Source organism: Carettochelys insculpta, chromosome 5, assembly GCF_033958435.1.
Source record: "Carettochelys insculpta isolate YL-2023 chromosome 5, ASM3395843v1, whole genome shotgun sequence".
Lineage (NCBI taxonomy): Eukaryota > Metazoa > Chordata > Testudines > Carettochelyidae > Carettochelys > Carettochelys insculpta.
In genome coordinates, this window is record NC_134141.1 from 56,069,761 (window position 1) to 56,087,596 (window position 17,836).

The 17,836-nt window shown below is 46.2% G+C and overlaps 1 protein-coding gene across 4 annotated transcripts in view; it reads left to right on the forward strand.

The window, feature by feature from the left end:
* Positions 1–17,836, forward strand: part of HSD17B3 (hydroxysteroid 17-beta dehydrogenase 3) — a 52,178-nt gene that overhangs the window by 22,019 nt on the left and 12,323 nt on the right. For 2 of the 4 annotated variants that reach the window (XR_012645703.1, XM_074995113.1), the window contains exons 4-5: positions 11,593–11,700; positions 13,241–13,308. Coding sequence is in view for 3 of the 4 variants with exons in the window: in XM_074995113.1 (XP_074851214.1) it covers positions 11,593–11,700; positions 13,241–13,308 (176 nt within the window). In the remaining variant the exon portion in view is untranslated. The remainder of the gene's footprint in view (positions 1–11,592; positions 11,701–13,240; positions 13,309–17,836) is intronic. The other 2 variants (XM_074995114.1, XM_074995115.1) reach the window with 1 other exon arrangement.

The following is a 17,836-nucleotide window of genomic DNA, read 5'->3' on the forward strand; positions in this document are numbered from 1 at the left end:
GAGAAAACAGGCTGTCACCTACGGCCTTCTGGAGTGTGGCATCCTGATTAAGGATAGGTTGTCTGTCTTAATAATGCGTTGCAGTGGTTTGAGTTGGGGGCTGTAGGTAATGGCCAGTGGTGTTCTGTTCTTGGCTTTTTTGAGCCTATCTTGGAGTAGCTGGTCTCTGGGTACTTGTCTGGCCCTGTCGATTTGTTTTTTTATTTCTCCTGGCGGGTAGTTCAGGTTTATGAATATTTGGTAAAGATCTTGTAGTTTTTGGTCTCTGTCAGTAGGATAAGAGCAGATGTGATTGTACCTAAGGGCTTGATTGTAAACAATGGATCTAGTTATGTGTGCAGGATGGAAGCTAGGTAAGTATAGTGATCAGTGGGTTTCCAGTGGAGTGTGGTACCGATCAGGCCATCCTTGATTTGTACTGTAGTGTCCAGGAAATGTATCTCTTGTGTGGAGTAATCAAGGCATAAGTTGATGGTGGGGTGCAGATTGTTAAAGTCTCTGTGGAATTCTTCTAGAGTCTCTATACCATGGGTCCAAATCATAAAGATGTCATCAATGTGTCTTAAGTAGAAGAGGGGTAATAAGGGTGGTTTCCAAACTTTTCTGTATCACACACCCCCCTTTTGATTTTTCAGAAACCCTCATGCCCCCCACCTCCTTTTACCATCATACAATCCCGCTTTTAACAAAAATTCAATTCATAATTTAAAATAAACACAAAAACTTGGTGTAAAATGCTATTTAAAATTAAAAATAAGCACAAATAATTTTTTCTTGGTCCCTTGTGGGTACCTGGTGCAGCCGCAGCTGGCTGGGTGCCTGAGCTCTGTGCCAGCTGGCAGAGCTGCCTGCACAAGCCACCCACTCACCTGAGATCTGCACTGCCAGAGCTGCCTGCCCACCTGTCCTCCACCCAAGCCCTGCACTGCCAGGACCAGCTGCTTGCCCACCGGCCACCCATCCCAGCCATGTGCCAACCGCCCGAGCCCCATGCTGCAGGGCCAGCCATCCACCTGCCAGCCAGAGCTGCCCAAGCCCCTCCCGCTCCAGCCCACATTTAATTACCTTCGCAGGAGGCAGCTAGCTCCATGTGGGTCTTTGCCGGCTGCTGGTACTTATAGTGGCTACGCCTGCTCACCCACATAAAATGGCAGGAGCTGAGAGCCAGAAGCAAAGACCGGCTCTTTCTTAGGGTGGGGAGAATGATGTGGGGGGCTGGGTTGCCTCACACTCCTCCCACCCGGAATTTCTTCATGCAATGCTCGGGGACATACCCTCCAGTTTGGGAAATCATGTTCCCTCCCATTTACGTCTACTCCTCCTACCCAGCACCCTAACCTGTCCCTCTTCAGGGACCCACTCTCTCATGATCATCTGCTCAAGCAAGAGGTTCAGCACCTCCTCCACATGGCAGCCATCAAACTGATCCCCACAGAGTTTCAGGGCAGGGGATGGCTATGTACTTTCTAACTCAGAAGAAAAACAGGTGGTGGAGGCCCATCCTCAACCTTAGGAAGCCCAACAAATAACATTCTCTATCAATGGTTCAAGAAGATGACTCTTGCAACCATTATTGCAGTTTTGGACAGAGACAATTCGCTCTCAGCTCTCAACTTACAAGTGCCTACTTTCACATTACAATCCACCCAGCACATAGACATTTCCTCTGGTTTACAGTGGGGTCCCACCATTATCAGTACTGGGTCAGTACTGGTATCCTCCCTTTTGGGCTCTCCACAGAGCCCAGGGTGTTCTCCAAGACTCTGGAAGTGGCTGCCCACCTGTGTTGGCACAGAGTCACCATCTTCCCCATCTGGACGATTGTCTCCTAAAAATATCATTATTTCCAGAGTCTCTGCACATGGAGCAGGTCACCAAAGACCTTCTGTTAAGTCTCGGCTTTCACATAAATTATGAGAAGCCCACATTTCAACCCATGCAGTTCCTAGAGTTCACTGAGACTCACATAAACACCACCATTGCCAGGATCACTCTGCCCTCCATGGATTCTAGGTCCCAAGTGATCTCATCCTGGTGATATGAATGTCCCCCATTGTTATAGTACTGCCAAGTATGTGGTCAAACTGACCAGACTTTGCATGAGGTGCCTTCAGTCGTGGCTGGCCACATGCGATGCCCCAGCCAGGGACCCACTGTCCAAGACCATGGCCATCCCACCACACGTTCTCACCTCCTTCCAATGGTGGACATTCCCAGGCAACATCCTCACCAAGGTGCCATTCAACCAGCCACTCCCATTACCCTTATTATGGAGGGCCCATTTGGGTTCTCACATGGTTTAGGACAAATGGTGCTTCACCAAGCAAGCGCTCCACAAAAGTCTCATGGAAATCAGAGTGGTTTGCTATGCTTGCAGGCATTTCCAAAGGCATCTCGTGAGCAGATCGGTCAACATCTTCACAGACAACACTACCTGCATGTATTATATCAGTAATGATGGTTTTTGAGATGTATCCCCCTGTGGGTGCTGGTGGGGTTCAGTCCCCATCCCTGAGCACAAAAGACATAAAACTGTGGACTTGGTGCTGTCAGCATCACATCACTCCGATTGCCACATATCTCCCTGAATTGCTGAATGTAATCACAGATGCCTTCAGTTGCTCATTCAGTGATCACCACAAGTGGGAGATGGGTGTAGCGGCCCTCAACCATGTGTTCCAGCTTTGGGCCAGCAATGTGTGTGACCTGAGTCAACAGAAAGTGTCACCAGTATTTCTGCAAGAGCGGGTCTGGGGAGACACTCACTCGGGGGATGCCTTCTCCATCAAGTGCGAGTGCCCTTTCTTTATGCATTTCCTCCCCTTCCCTTGATTCACAAGCTCCTGGTCAAGGTCAGACTAGATTGGGCCCACTTCCTCCTGATAACCCCTGCGTGGCTGAGACAAACTTGGTATCCTTACCTGTTTCTGATGTCAATAGAGACTCCTTATCCTTTTCCCCCTCAATGCATCCTTCTGTCTCAGGACTTTAGCTGCACCCTTCACCCCAGCCCATTCAGGTTATGTTGCCATGCGTGGCTCCTTCATGGTTCCAGAATGCTGAAATTGCATACTCAAGGAAGTGAAGAGGGTTCTCATTAACAGCAAACAGGAGTCCACATGCAAGTCCTACCTCTAAAGTGGAAATGGTTCTCTCATTGGTTGGGTAATAATCATTCTATGCCTCCTCATAGCACACCCCTTCCTGTCCTCAACTACCTGCTGCACTTGCGTGAGTCAGGCTTAGCCCTCAGTATTGTCAGGGTGGATGCTGTGGCACTGAGATCATTCCACCAGGGCAGACGATGGGGTTTCCTTTCTCACCCATTCCATCACCAAACATTTTCTGATGGGTCTGCAAAACACCTTCCTGTCAGTATGTCCTCCAGTCCCCATTTGGGACCTCAGCCACATACTCAACTGCCTCACGAAACCACCCTTTGAACCCCTGGCAATGTGTTTCTGGCTCCATCTGTCAGTGAATTTCTCAATTTTAGTTGCCATGACATTGGCCAGGAAGATTGGAGAGCTTGCTGCTGTCATGGCTAAACCTCCTTATACTGTGTTTACCAAGGATAAAGTCACTCTTCATAAGTATCTTCCTAAGGTTCCCTCTCCATTTCACATCAATGAACGTATCCACTTACTGAATTCTTCCCAAAGGTGCACTCTGTTCTTGAACATGTGGCATGGCACACTCTGGACGTCCATCAGGCATTAACCTTCTACACTGATCACATGAAGCCTTGGTGTAAATCTCCTAGGCTCTTCCTGTCCTTCACAGAGCAATCCAAGGGCCTGCTTGTTTCTTCTCAATGGCTGTCCAAGTGGATCTCCAACTGTACTAACCCTTGCTATGCACTTCATTGAAGAGACCTTCCAGGTGCTGTCACCGCCCATTCTACCCAGGCTGTGTCCTCCATTGCCACATTTCTCAAGATCATACCCCCTATGGACATATGCAAGGTGGTGACATGGTATCCAGGCAACACATTTACACAGCACTATGCTCTTTCATCTTCCATTGCTTCCTCCATTCAAGTGGGATAAGCAGTGCTGTTGACGGTAATTGTTATTGGGCTCCAAACCCACCTCCAAGCTGTGACTACTGCTTTATAGTCACCCTGAGTGGAGCACCCACGGGGACACTACTTGAAGAAGAAGAGGAAGTTATTCGCTTTGGGCAGTCTTTATGGCTTTTCAAGATGTCTCCACTTCTCTCCCTCCTTCCCCTGCTTTGGAGTGTCCTGCTCTATTTGCTGGGTGGAGAAGGAATGGAGGGGCCCACACTGCATGCACATCAGATAGTACAAGGAGGTGCTACTGCACATGTGAGGCATGAGAAACCACAGCCATAGAAGAATCTCTGAGCACTGGTATGAGGATGCACCAGCATCTGGAATGCAGCACCCACAGGGGGACACATCTCAAAAAACCATCATTATTGCACAAGGGGAGTGACTTCCTCTTCTGCCACCAGAGTCTTTCCCCATAGATTTAGCACTAGATTCTGCAATTAATTCAGGCTCCTCTTGCATTACTCAAATGCAGTAGCTCAGAGAGCACAAACCTGATGTAGATGGCTCCTGTGCCTGCCATTTTCTCCCCACAGCATACTGGGGCGGGGGGGGGGCAAGGAGGGAATAAACTGGAGCTCTGCTCAACTCCCTAACACTGATTGTCTCATGCCATGGATAGTACAGACCCACAGAATCAGCGACTTGTAATTGGCTTCCTGACAGCCTTCTTGTGGTCTTGTCCAAGGCAGAGCTCAGGTGTCTGGGAGATGCAAGCTCTTACCAAAACTGAAGATATGTTGATAACTGAGTGGAATTAGAAGCTTGCAATTTTTGGAAATGCGGGGTATTCTCCTCCTCCCATCCCATCCCAGAGGCCAAGCTCTGTTGCATAAGGGTCACATATGAAAGTTAGATACAAAGACCATCTCCATATTGCTATAGAGTCAGTTTCCATTTCACTGAAGGGAGCTCCTAGACTTTCTGAAGTCTATGTACATCTGAAATGGTCTCTGAATTTCCACTGTTGACAAATGTGTGTGTTCAGATCACCATTCAAGAGTAGGCAGAGCAGAAAGCCGTTCAATTGGTCCTAGATTCATTTAGCAAATCTTTCAGCAAGCCTGGTCGAAGGTTCAAGATGATCTTGAAACCTGGAATCAGGTTTAGTACTAAATATTTCTCACGTGAGTCTCCTTCTCAGGAAAGTTATCATCTGAGCCCTCTCACACAGAATTTCAGGTTTCATTTCTGAAGTCAGTCAATCTCTCTTCCATGTGAGGACAGCATTGAAAATGTAAACATGATATAAACCAAGCAGCTCAAGATAAGATTCTACAGCTGGGTTCCACTTCTGCAACAGAGGAGTAGGTGTGGGAACGGAAAGAAAGTATAGATGCTCTCATTTCTCCATTTATGCAAAACGAGTCGAAGTTGAGGTGTATCCCAAAGCGTTGCCTCAATAATCCTTCCCCATATCCGTAGGCTGGCTGGCCCATCTTACAATGGTGTGATTATGAATAGTAATTAAAAAAAAAGGCTATTTTGTAGTGTGAGGCAACAACGTTTCACAACCTGCCCACAACATGCGAAGTCCAGTTCTACTTGTTAAAATTTTCATTTTAGAAAGAAACGAACTTTTAAAATAATTTGGCAGTCATGTAACACTTTAATGACTAACAAAATAACTTATTAATTATTAATCACCTAATAAATTATTTGTTAGTCCTGAAAGTGCTACATGACTGCTGGTTCGTTTTGTTAGAATACAGACTAACATGGCTACCTCTCTGTTACTTTTAAAATAATTGTATAAAATAGAGCTTACATCAAAGATAGGTGGCCACATTCAATATGTTTCAATTCAATGTTTCATAAACTGCAACTCTTATTTTACAAAACTTCAATTATCCAGACATCTGCTTGGAAAATAACAGAGCAGCACACAAGTTCTCCAACAAGTTCTTGGAATGTGTTGGAAACAATCTTTTGTTTTAGAAGGTGGAGAAAGTACTTGGAGGGAGGCTGTTCTAGAGCTGATTTTAACAAATGGGAGTAACTGGTTGACAATTTGAAAGTGGAAGGCAGGTTGGGTGAAAGTGATAATGAAATGTTAGCGTTCATGATCCCAAGGAATGGTAGAGGGTAGAAGAGCAAAATAAAGATAATGTATAATGAAGCCAGACTTTAGGAAATTCAGGGAACTGGTAGGTAAGTTCTGATGGGCAGCAAATCTAAGAGGAAAAGCAATTGAGGGCATTTTTCAGTTTTTTAAAGAGACATTTTTAAAAGTGCAAATATGAACTATCGCACTGCATGGAAAAGATAGACAGTACCGCAAGAAATCACCCAGTCTTAACCAAGAGATTTTGAATGACCTAAAAAATCAAAAAGTAGTCCGACAAAATGTGGAAACGAAGTCAAATCACAAAGGATGAATACAGAGAAACACAAGTATGTAGGGGCAAAAATAGAAAGGCCAAGACACAAAACAAGCTCAAACTATCTAGCAACATAAAGGGTAACAAGAAAACATTCTTCAAATATCAAAACAAAAAGCAGTCAAGTAGCACTTTAAAGACTAGCAAAATAATTTATTAGGTGAGCTTCCATGGAACAGGCCCACTTCTTCAGACCATAGCCAGACCAGAACAGACTCAGTATTTAAGATTCTCTGTGCCTTAAATATTGAGTCAGCAGCTTAGGTACCTGAGCTTGTGCTGTGCAGAGAAGAGCAGTTTGCAAGGTGTGAATCGGGGGAGTTCCCTGCCAGGTGAGCCTTCAAGGGCTGATTAGACTGGAGGCAAGGCTTTGAGCCAGGCCTGACCAGCTGGGAGCTCTCCCTATAAGAAGGGAGCTCCCAGCGAACAAGGGGTGAGCAGTGAACAGGGGGCAGCAGCTAACAGGGAAGGGAGATCGCCTCTGGGAGTTCGCCGAGGGAGGAGCCCCGTGTTTGTCCTTTTCAGGTATGGTGTTCCACCTGTGCCCTGCAAGGCAGCACTACCAGGAAAAGGAGCCTCTGAAGAGAAGAGCCTGAAGAACGATGGGGCAAGGTGGACCTGGGGGCGCTGAGAGCAGCTGAGGGGAGAGGGGCCAGTGCAGTGAGGAGGCTGGACATGGGAGCAGATGGGGGTAGTGGGCTGGGGAGGGTTCTATGGTGATGGTAGCTGGGGGGAGGGGCGGTGAAAGGTGGGGAGGAGGGGCCTGGGGATATGAGGTCATTGCTCTGCAGGGAGCTATGGTGACTCGTGGTAACAGGGAGGCATGAAGTAGTTGGATCCTTAACCACATTCTCCACACCCCACTGCCTTGTGGGTTATCCTGGGAAGGAGTAAGGCTAAGGGAGTAAACCCTGACAGAAAATCCGGAGTGGAGTCCGAAGGCGGTTCGGTGTCAACTTCTGGCACTGTCCCGGCAACTCCTGCAGCTGAGCTGGTACCAGACGTGGAGGTTATCCTCTCCTTTGGACTATATCAGTAAAGCCGAGAGGGGGACACTGGTGTCTGGGCAGCCCAGAGTCTCCATAATAAGTGCCTAGGCTCGCGCCCGGAGAGGTACTCCGGCATCGCTGAACAGCGTTGCATCAACACGGGAGGCAACAGATACCGGTTATAAGCTCTTGCTCGACTGGCGTAGAGAATGAGCGCCAGGGGTTGCCTTCGATGGTGGGAGAGATCCTCGCATCTCACTGGACAGTCACCGCCCGCCTCAAGCTGGGCAGCCCCCAGCCAATAGGGTACTGTCCCGCCACAGTTCACCTGCCTTGCTGGGTGCGTGAGGTTTAAGGTTCCTGAACCTGACAAGTGACTGAAATTTGGGCACCAGGCAAACCAATAAGAAAATCAAGAAGAAATGAGAAACATCAACAATTTAAGCTTGCTTGCTGGAATGTGCGGACCATGCTGACCGGCTTGACTGAAGATCTTCAGGCCACCAGTGACACCCGCAAGACTGCTGTCATCAACGAGGAACTGAAGAGGCTCAGAGTTGATATCGCTGCACTGCAAGAGACGTGACTCGCAGATTCGGGATCTCTAAAGGAAAAGGACTACCCTTTTTCTGGCATGGTAAAGCCCAAGAAGAACCCAGAGAGCATGGTGTTGGCTTTGCTGTCAGAAACACCCTTCTACAAATGGTTGATTTAGTCATGGGCGGATCAGAAAGACTTCTTTGGATCACGCTTCAAACTTGCGATGGTACTGTCCACCTGATCAGCGCTTATGCTCCAACCCTGTACGCCACACCAGAAGTAAAAGACAAGTTCTATGACGTGCTTAGTGCTGCTGTAGCGCAAATACCTGCTCGTGAACAACTGTACATCTTGGGTGACTTCAATGCAAGAGTTGGAGCTGATTGGGCCTCATGGCCTTCCTGCTTAGGACACTTCGGTGTGGGAAAAATGAATGACAATGGACAGCGTCTCCTTGAACTGTGCTCGTACCACAATCTGTGCATCACAAACACATTCTTCCAAACGAAGCCACAGCACAGAGTGTCGTGGAGACACCCATGCTCGAAGCACTGGTATCAACTAGATGTGGTCATCACTAGGCGTAATAACCTCAAAAACATCCTTCTGACATGCAGCTATCATAGTGCTGACTGTGATACAGATCACTTGCTAGTTTGCTCCAAGCTCAAGCTGAGACCCAAGAAGCTGTACCGCTCTAAACCTGCTGGAAGGCCCCGCATAGACGCCAGAAAGACGGCAAACTCGGAGAAAGCTGAAAAGTTCAGAGAGACCCTCCAGGGAAATCTGCACAGCGGCCCTGGGGGTGCCGATGTGACATCCAAATGGCAACATTTGAGGGATACAGTTTACAATACGGCCTTGTCAGTGTTTGGAAGAAGAGCTAGAAACATGAACGACTGGTTCGAAGCTAACTCTGATGAGATGATTCCAGTCATTGAAAAGAAGTGCGCTGCACTTCTGGAGTACAAACGCTCACCGAGCCAGAGTACCCAGGAAGCACTTAGAGAGGCCAGAAGAACAGTACAGCAGACAGCCAGGCACTGTGCCAACAACCACTGGCTCCAGCTATGCAGCAGCATCCAGACCTGTGCTGACTTTGGTAATCTCAGAGGAATGTACGAGGGTATGAGGAAGGCATTAGGACCCACCCAGAACAAGATGGCACCTCTGAAATCCAAATCTGGTGAAGTCATTGCTGACAAAGCCAAACAGATGGAGCGCTGGGTTGAGCACTACTCCAAGCTGTACTCACACGAGAATGTTGTGGTTGACGCAGCCCTCGATGCCGTTGAGCTCCTACCAGTAATGGACGAACTGGATCAAGAACCGACTGTGGATGAACTGAAGAGAGCCATCGACAGCATTGCAGCAGGAAAGGCCCCTGGTCAGGATGGTATACCACCAGAGGTAATCAAATGTGCCGTGGACACACTCCTGGAACCCCTACATGAGCTACTGTGCCTGTGCTGGAAAGAGGGTGAGGTTCCACAGGATATGCGCGACACTAACATTGTAACGTTGTATAAGAACAAAGGAGACAGAAGCGACAGCAACAACTACCATGGAATCTCCCTCCTAAGCGTCATGGTAAACTGTTCGCTCGTGTCATCCTTGGCAGACTCCAGAAGATTGCTGAGAGGGTGTACCCCGAATCGCAGTGCGGATTCCCCGCAGAGAGGTCTACTGTTGACATGGTCTTCTCTCTAAGGCAGCTGCAGGAGAAGTGCAGGGAGCAGAGAAAGCCACTCTACATAGCCTTCATCGACCTGACCAAGGCCTTTGACTTGGTCAGCAGGGATGGTCTGTTCAAACTGCTCCACAAGATAAGCTGTCCTCCACGGTTACTCAAGATGATCCAGTCGTTCCACGAAGACATGAGAGGAACCATCCAATATGACGGCGCATTATCGGATGCTTTCAGAATCAGGAGTGGCGTCAAACAAGGATGCGTGCTTGCCTCGACATTGTTCGGGATCTTCTTCGCACTCCTCCTGAAGCATGCCTTTGGATCTTCAACAGAGGGCATCTTGCTGCACACAAGATCTGATGGGAAACTGTTTAACCTTGCAAGGCTGAAAGCTAAGTCTAAGGTGCGAGAAGTCCTCATCAGAGACATGCTGTTTGCAGACGATGCTGCTGTTGTGTCTCACACAGAAGACCAGCTTCAAAAACTACTGGATCAGTTCTCCAAGGCGTGCAAGGACTTTGGGCTTATCATCAGCCTAAAGAAGACAAATGTACTCGGTCAGGATGTTGCTGAATCCCCATCAATCAGCATTGATAACTATACATTAGAGGTCGTCCACGAATTCGTTTACCTCGGGTCCACCATCACTGACACCCTGTCATTGGACACTGAGCTAAATAGGAGGATTGGAAAAGCAGCCACAACTCTGTCCAGACTCAGCAAGAGAGTGTGGAATAACAACAAGCTGTACACTCACACCAAAATGAAGGTCTACAGAGCCTGCATCCTCAGCACCCTCCTTTATGGCAGTGAGACTTGGACCCTGTATGCCTGCCAGGAAAAGAGGCTGAACGTCTTCCACTTGCGCTGCCTCAGGCACATCCTTGGAATATCATGGAAGGACAGAGTGGCCAACACCGCCGTCCTCAAGCAAGCTGGAATCCCAAGCATGCACACCCTCCTCAGGCAGCGTCGACTCCGCTGGCTTGGCCACGTCCACAGAATGAATGATGGAAGGATTCCAAAAGACATCCTGTATGGTGAGCTAGCCTCTGGCAAAAGACCTCCCGAACGCCCCCAGTTGCGCTACAAAGATGTCTGCAAGAGAGACCTCAGAGAGGTAGACATCGAGCTGGACAACTGGGAAGAACTAGCAGATGACCGCAGCAGATGGAGGCAGGGGTTACACAAGGGCCTTCAGAAGGGCGAGATGAAGATCAGACAGCTAGCAGAGGAGAAGCGAGCGCACAGAAAGCAAAATAAGGACTTGCCAGACACCCACTACATCTGCAAGAGATGCAGCAAGGACTGTCACTCTCGTGTGGGTCTTCATAGTCACAATAGACGCTGTAAATGAAGTCCTCAATTGAAACTTTAAAGGGCGCGATCCATAGTCTATGCAGACTGAAGGATGCCTACTACTACTACTACTACTAAATATTGAGTCTGTTCTGATATGGCTATGATCTGAAGAAGTGGGTCTGTTCCATGGAAGCTCACCTAATAAATTATTTTGCTAGTCTTTAAAGTGCTACTTGACTGCTTTTTGTTTTGATAGTATATAGATTAGCACGGCTCCCTCTCTGTTACTATTCTTCAAATATGTTAGAAGCAAGAGGAAAACCAAGGACAGTGTAAGCCATACTCAAGGAAGAGGGAAAAACAACAACAGAAAATGGGAAAATGGCAGAAAATGCTGAATGGCTTGTTTTGGTTTTCATCAAGAAGATTTGTGGTGACTGGATATCTAGTTAACATAATGAATTCTGGAGCAAATAGGTAGGTTCAGACCTTAGAATAGGAACAAATTAAAAATTACTTTGAAAAGTTAGATGTCTTCAAGTCTCCAGGGTCTGATTAAATGCATAACATAGCATTATATATATTTGTATGTAAAATTTGTGTTTTAATTTACAGAACAGGCCACAGGTAGAAATGTGAAGATCATACAAGCTGACTTTACAAAAGATTCCATATATGAGAACATTGAAGAAAGTCTTCAAGGCTTAGAAATTGGCATTTTGGGTAAGTAAGTGGCATTTTGGGTAAGTATTAGTCTGTATCTTTGAGAACACCAAGAAGTTCTGGGGCACCTTATAGACTAACAGATATTTTGGAGCATACGCTTTTGTGGGCAAAAACTCGCTTCATCAGATGCATTTTGGGGTAAGTTAACTAAACCCATAAATTGAAGAATATTTTAATAAATGCATCCATACTTTTTATAATGTATTAAGTAATTGCTGCTTACTTTGCAGCTAGAAGCTGGCATCACTTGTTTTAGAAGATAATGTATATGTCACTAACAAGTTGGATTTAACACACAAATGTTAAAACCAAACGTGCACTTGCTTAATGCACTGCTTTTACTTGTTTGTTTTATGGATTGTAGAGGTGAATGAAGACATTCTGTGGATTTCCTATTAATCCCGTAGGATAAACTGATTTCTTCACCATCTAAGCCAATCTACCACCTGCAGAATGGTATCCATTTTGGCTGCATCTACACTAGCCCCATCCTTTTGGAGTGGGCACGGTAATGAATGAGTTGGGAAGATGCTAATGAGGTGCTTGCATAAATATGCATAAAGGTGGTTGTGCACAACTAAAAAGTGCCGCTTTCGAATTGCACACCACCAGTGCAGATGGGGGCCTTTTAAAAGGACCCCCAGACTTTGAAAACCCCTTCTTCCTAGCTGGTTTTAGGAAGAAGGGGCTTTCAAAGTCTGGGGTCTCCTTTCAAAAGGCCCCTGTCTACATGGGCGGCCTGCGATTCGAAAGTGACATTTTTTAATTACATGCAGCTGCCATTAAGCTAATGAGGCGCTGCATATTCATGGAAGTGCCTCATTAGCATCTTCCCAACTCACTCATTACCGTGCCCCTTCTGAAAGGAAGGGGCTAGTGTAGACGCAGCCTTTATGTGTTGATTCTCTGGGTGTGTCTACAATAGGAACTAACGTCACAGTTAACTTCGAAGTTAAGCACTACATTGAAGTAGCCAGCAGAGAGTCTACACACATTTTTTTCCCTTACTTCGAAGTTAACTTTGAGCCCAACTTCGAAGTCCTTACTCTGTTCCTGGGAATGGAGTAGTACCCCACTTCAAAATTTAACTTCAAAGTAGGGTGTGTGCAGATGCTCTACTTCGAAGTTGCTTTCTTCGAAGTTGTACTTCAAAGCAAGCAACTTCAAAGTTACCTTTGTAGTGTAGACACAGCCTCCTTGTTTAGTCACAATTAATTTATTTTCAGTATTTGTTTTACAGCTTTGTGGAATTTTTGTCTTAAACCTGAAAGCCAATAAAAATGAACTTTCAGTTAAAGCTTACTGGAGTGATATCAATAGGAAAAAAGGTATTTTTAAGTATCCTTGAATGAATCAAAAATCCAGTAATAGTCTTGTTTTACTTCTACTGTATTGATGACTTCAAGGAAAACAAGACAGACACTGACACAGCATTTCTCTTCACATACAGCTTAAAAGCTTCTTAAGGAGAAAACTTTTGATTAACCATTACTTAATCCAAATATAGTTCTGATTTTTCTGTTTCCATCCTGATTAGTTAACAATGTTGGAATGCTTCATAATCAGGTTCCATGCCATTTCCTCAATGCAGCAGGCACAGATGAGGTACGATTACACTGTGATGCTGTTATTTTTTTCTTGCAATGTAATAATTAGGGCCAGAAGTTCCATTTAAACAGGATCTGTCCCTTAGTCCAGGAAGGCTGGTGGAAGTTGCACTGGTGCCTTCAGTGAGAGGAGAACTGGATACTAACTGAACTTGCTGAGGTCCCTGGACTTTCAGAAGGGAAAAAGGATATTAGAACTGGGCAATATTGATAGAAGGGCAAACCAGTTCCTTACGTTTAATAATCAAAAAGGAAGGAGCTCCTGGCCTACAGTGTAGCGAGGGCTGAGTACATGGGTGCTGGAACTAGGGTGCAGTGAGTGGGTGGGTGAGTGGGTGCTGCAGCCCCCTGGGTTCCCAGCCTAGCACCCAGGACCCTGGCTGCCTCCTTGCATACCGTAAGCTCTGCTGTGACCAGCTGCTGCTCCACCTCAGGCCCTGCCTCTCTCCTCCCTCTCCTTACCTGTTCTCTACCCCAGCTCCACCCCGACCCCGTTTCTTCCCCCTCCAACTGAGGCTGTCTGGGGAGTAGTACGGCTGGGGGCTGGCAGCAGGGACCCACTCTACTCACACTCTGCAGCAGTAGGAGGGGAAGAAGTGGAGCAAGAAGTCCCTGCTGCTTTGCTCTCCCAGGCACCCTGTCATGCTCCTGTTTGCTCCTCCAGAGCTGTGTGGCTGGGAGAGAAAAACAGCTGAGCCACCTTGCTCTGCTTCTTACCCCATCACTGCTGGTGAGTGTGGGGTCAGACCCCTACTGCCAGCTCTGCAGCCGGTTCCTAGCTACTACTGGCATGGGGCCTGGGGTCCCAGCTGCATGACCTGCATGCTCTGCTTCCAGCCCCATGCCCCGGGTGCTGACTGCTGGCCCCATACACCAGGGCTTTGTGCCTGGCTTCAGCTGTGTGTGTGTATAGGGGGAAGACAGGCACAAGGGGCAGTGTAAGCACTTCCCCCTTTTAAAACAGTGCCATGTCACTGGCTCAGTAACTTCCAGGATTGTGATTTATATGTTTGTACAACGTCTACTGCAATGCAGACTAACATATATGTTAAGCAAATATGTAACAGAATATCCTTGTTCTGAAACCATTGTTTCTTGTGTAAGTGGAAAACTGAAAAACACAACATAGGGGCCCAAGTTTACTTTCGCAGGGAACAGTGGCACTTGGTATGTGCAGGGTACTTTTAGAGAATTAATGACCCAGCTGACTGGCTAAATCTAAATCTCTTGAATTTCAGAAACTAAAAGGTAGAGTAATTAAACTAAAATCCCTGGAAGCTGCATGGAAACTGTTTAAAGACACCATACTAGAGGCCCAACTTAAATGTATACCCCAAATAAAAAAACACAGTAAGAGACCTAACAAAGAACCACCATGGCTAAACACCCATGTTAAAAAGGCAGTGAGAGAGAAAAGGGCAGCTTTTAAAAAGTGGAAGTCAAATCCTAGTGAGGAAAATAGAAAGGAACATAAACACGCCCAAATTAAGTGTCATAATGTAGTAACAAAAGCCAAAAAAGATTTTGAGGAACAGCTAGCCAAAAATTCAAAATATGATAGTAAAATGTTTTTTGAATACATTAGAAGCAGGAAGCCCGCTAAAAAAGCAGTGGGGCCCTTGGACGATAAAGATATAAAAGGAGCGATCAAGGAAGACAGTGCCATTGCGGAGCGATTAAATGATTTCTTTGCTTCAGTCTTCACGGCTGAGGATGTTACAGAGGTTCCTAAATCTGAGCCAGCCTTTTTAGGTGACAAATCTGAGGAACTCACTCAGATTGAAGTGACATTAGAGGAGGTTTTGGAGTTAATTGATAAGCTGAATAGTAACAAGTCTCCAGGACCGGATGGCATTCACCCAAGGGTTCTGAAAGAACTCAAATGTGAAATTGCGGAGTTATTAACAGTGGTTTGTAACCTATCCTTTAAATCCACTTTGGTACCCAATGACTGGAAGACGGCCAATATAACACCAATATTTAAAAAAGGCTCTAGAGGAGACCCTGGCAATTATAGACCGATAAGTTTAACATCAGTACCAGGCAAATTAGTAGAAACACTAGTAAAGAATAAAATTGCACGGCACGTAGAAGAGCACGAATTGTTGGGCAAAAGTCAGCATGGTTTCTGCAGAGGGAAGTCGTGTCTAACTAATCTATTAGAATTCTTTGAAGGGGTTAATAAACATGCGGACAAGGGGCACCCAGTGGACATAATATACCTAGATTTCCAGAAAGCCTTTGACATGGTCCCACACCAAAGGCTTTTATGTAAATTAGGTGGTCATGGGATAGGAGGAAAGATCCTTTCATGGATCGGGAATTGGTTAAAAGACAGAAAACAAAGGTTGGGAATAAATGGTAAATTTTCACAATGGAGGAGGGTAACTAGTGGTGTTCCCCAGGGGTCAGTCCTGGGACCGATCCTGTTCAACTTGTTCATCAATGATCTAGAAAATGAGGTAAGCAGTGAGGTGGCAAAGTTTGCAGATGACACCAAGTTGTTCAGGACAGTCAAAACCAAAAGGGATTGTGAAGAACTACAAAAAGATCTCAGCAAACTGAGTGATTGGGCAGCAAAATGGCAAATGAAATTTAATGTGGGTAAGTGTAAGGTAATGCATGTTGGAAAAAATAACCCAAATTACACGTACTACATGATGGGGTCAAATTTAGCTACGACAGATCAGGAAAGGGATCTTGGAGTTATAGTGGATAGTTCTCTGAAGACATCCATGCAGTGTGCAGCGGCAGTTAGTAAGGCAAATAGGATGTTAGGAATTATTAAAAAAGGGATCGATAATAAGACAAAAGATATCATACTTCCCCTATATAAAACTATGGTACACCCACATCTTGAGTACTGCGTGCAGATGTGGTCTTCTCACCTCAGAAAAGATATATTGGCATTAGAAAAGGTTCAGAAAAGGGCGACTAAGATGATTAGGGGCTTGGAACGGGTCCCATATGGGGAGAGGCTAGAGAGACTGGGACTTTTCAGTTTGGAAAAGAGGCGATTGAGGGGCGATATGATAGAGGTATATAAAATCATGAATGGTGTGGAGAAAGTGAATATAGAAAAATTATTTACCTTTTCCCATAATACAAGAACTAGGGGACACCAAATGAAATTGATGGGTAGTAGGTTCAAAACTAATAAAAGGAAATTTTTCTTCACACAGCGCACAGTCAACCTGTGGAACTCCTTGCCCGAGGAGGCTGTGAAGGCCAGGACTCTATTAGGGTTTAAAAAAGAGCTTGATAAATTTTTGCAGGTTAGGTCCATAAATGGCTATTAGCCAGGGATAAAGTACGGTGCCCTAGCCATCAGAACAAGGGCAGGAGATGGATGGCAGGAGATAAATCACTTGATCATTGTCTTCTGTTCTCCTTCTCTGGGGCACCTGGCATTGGCCACCGTCGGCAGATGGGATGCTGGGCTGGATGGACCTTTGGTCTGACCCAGTATAGCCATTCTTATGTTCTTATGTTCTAATTCCTCTTATTCTTTTATTATGTTATCAAAACACTATAAATAAGTATCTAATTATAACTCTTTCCCCCACTCTCCAAAATATCCAGTTCATGCTAAGGGAAGCCATACTCTAGAAAAAGTCTCAACCTGACAGCTGAAATTTTGTTCTGTGTCTGTTTAATAAGATTCTACTTGATTTGATTGCAACAATAAATTTTTCTTTCCTCATTGTCCAAGTTTTTGAATGCACAAAGGCTCGGCTTCCAAAAGTGATGCTGACAGAATCATAAGGATGTACAAATGTCAGGTTTGAAGGCTACATTTAAAATACAAAGAGTCAAGAGGTTCATATGCTTTTGAGCCCCTTGTGTATATACAGGAGGGTCACAATATTCATGAGGGTTTGGTGTTGAGAACCCTTGTGAATGTTGAATTTTGTGAATATCATTTCACGAGTATCATTTTACCCTGGCTGGCCTCCTGGGCAGCTCTGGGCAGCAGTGGGGGAAGGCAGAGACAGAGTGGTGGGGTGCCATGCCCCTGCCTGGCTCTTAGAGCCCTGGGGAAGCAACCACTGGCACTCCTCCCTAGGAGCCCCAGCGAAGCGGCGGCTGCCAGCACTCCCTGCCCAGAGCCCTGGGGAAGTGGCAACTCCTGGTGATCCCCACCCACAGCCCTGAGGAAGCGGCAGCCACTGGTGCTCCCCACCCTGAGCCACAGGGAAGCGGCAGCCACTGGAGCTCCCCACCCTGAGCCACAGGGAAGCGACAGCCACTGGCGCTCCCCACCCTGAGCCCTGGGGAAGTGGCAGCTGCTGGTGCTCCCCACCCTGAGCCCCGGGGAAGTGGCAGCTGCTGGTGCTCCTTGCTCCAGAGCTCCGGGGAAGCAGCAGCTGCTCGGGAATAATTGAATTCACAAACATTAAATTAATGACTGTCGTGACCTTACAGTACAGTGATTGAGCATGCACGACAAACTGGATGGTTGTTTACATGTATAGTTAGAGTAAATGTGCATGCATTTTTGCAGCCTCTTTTTGAATTATTTTTAG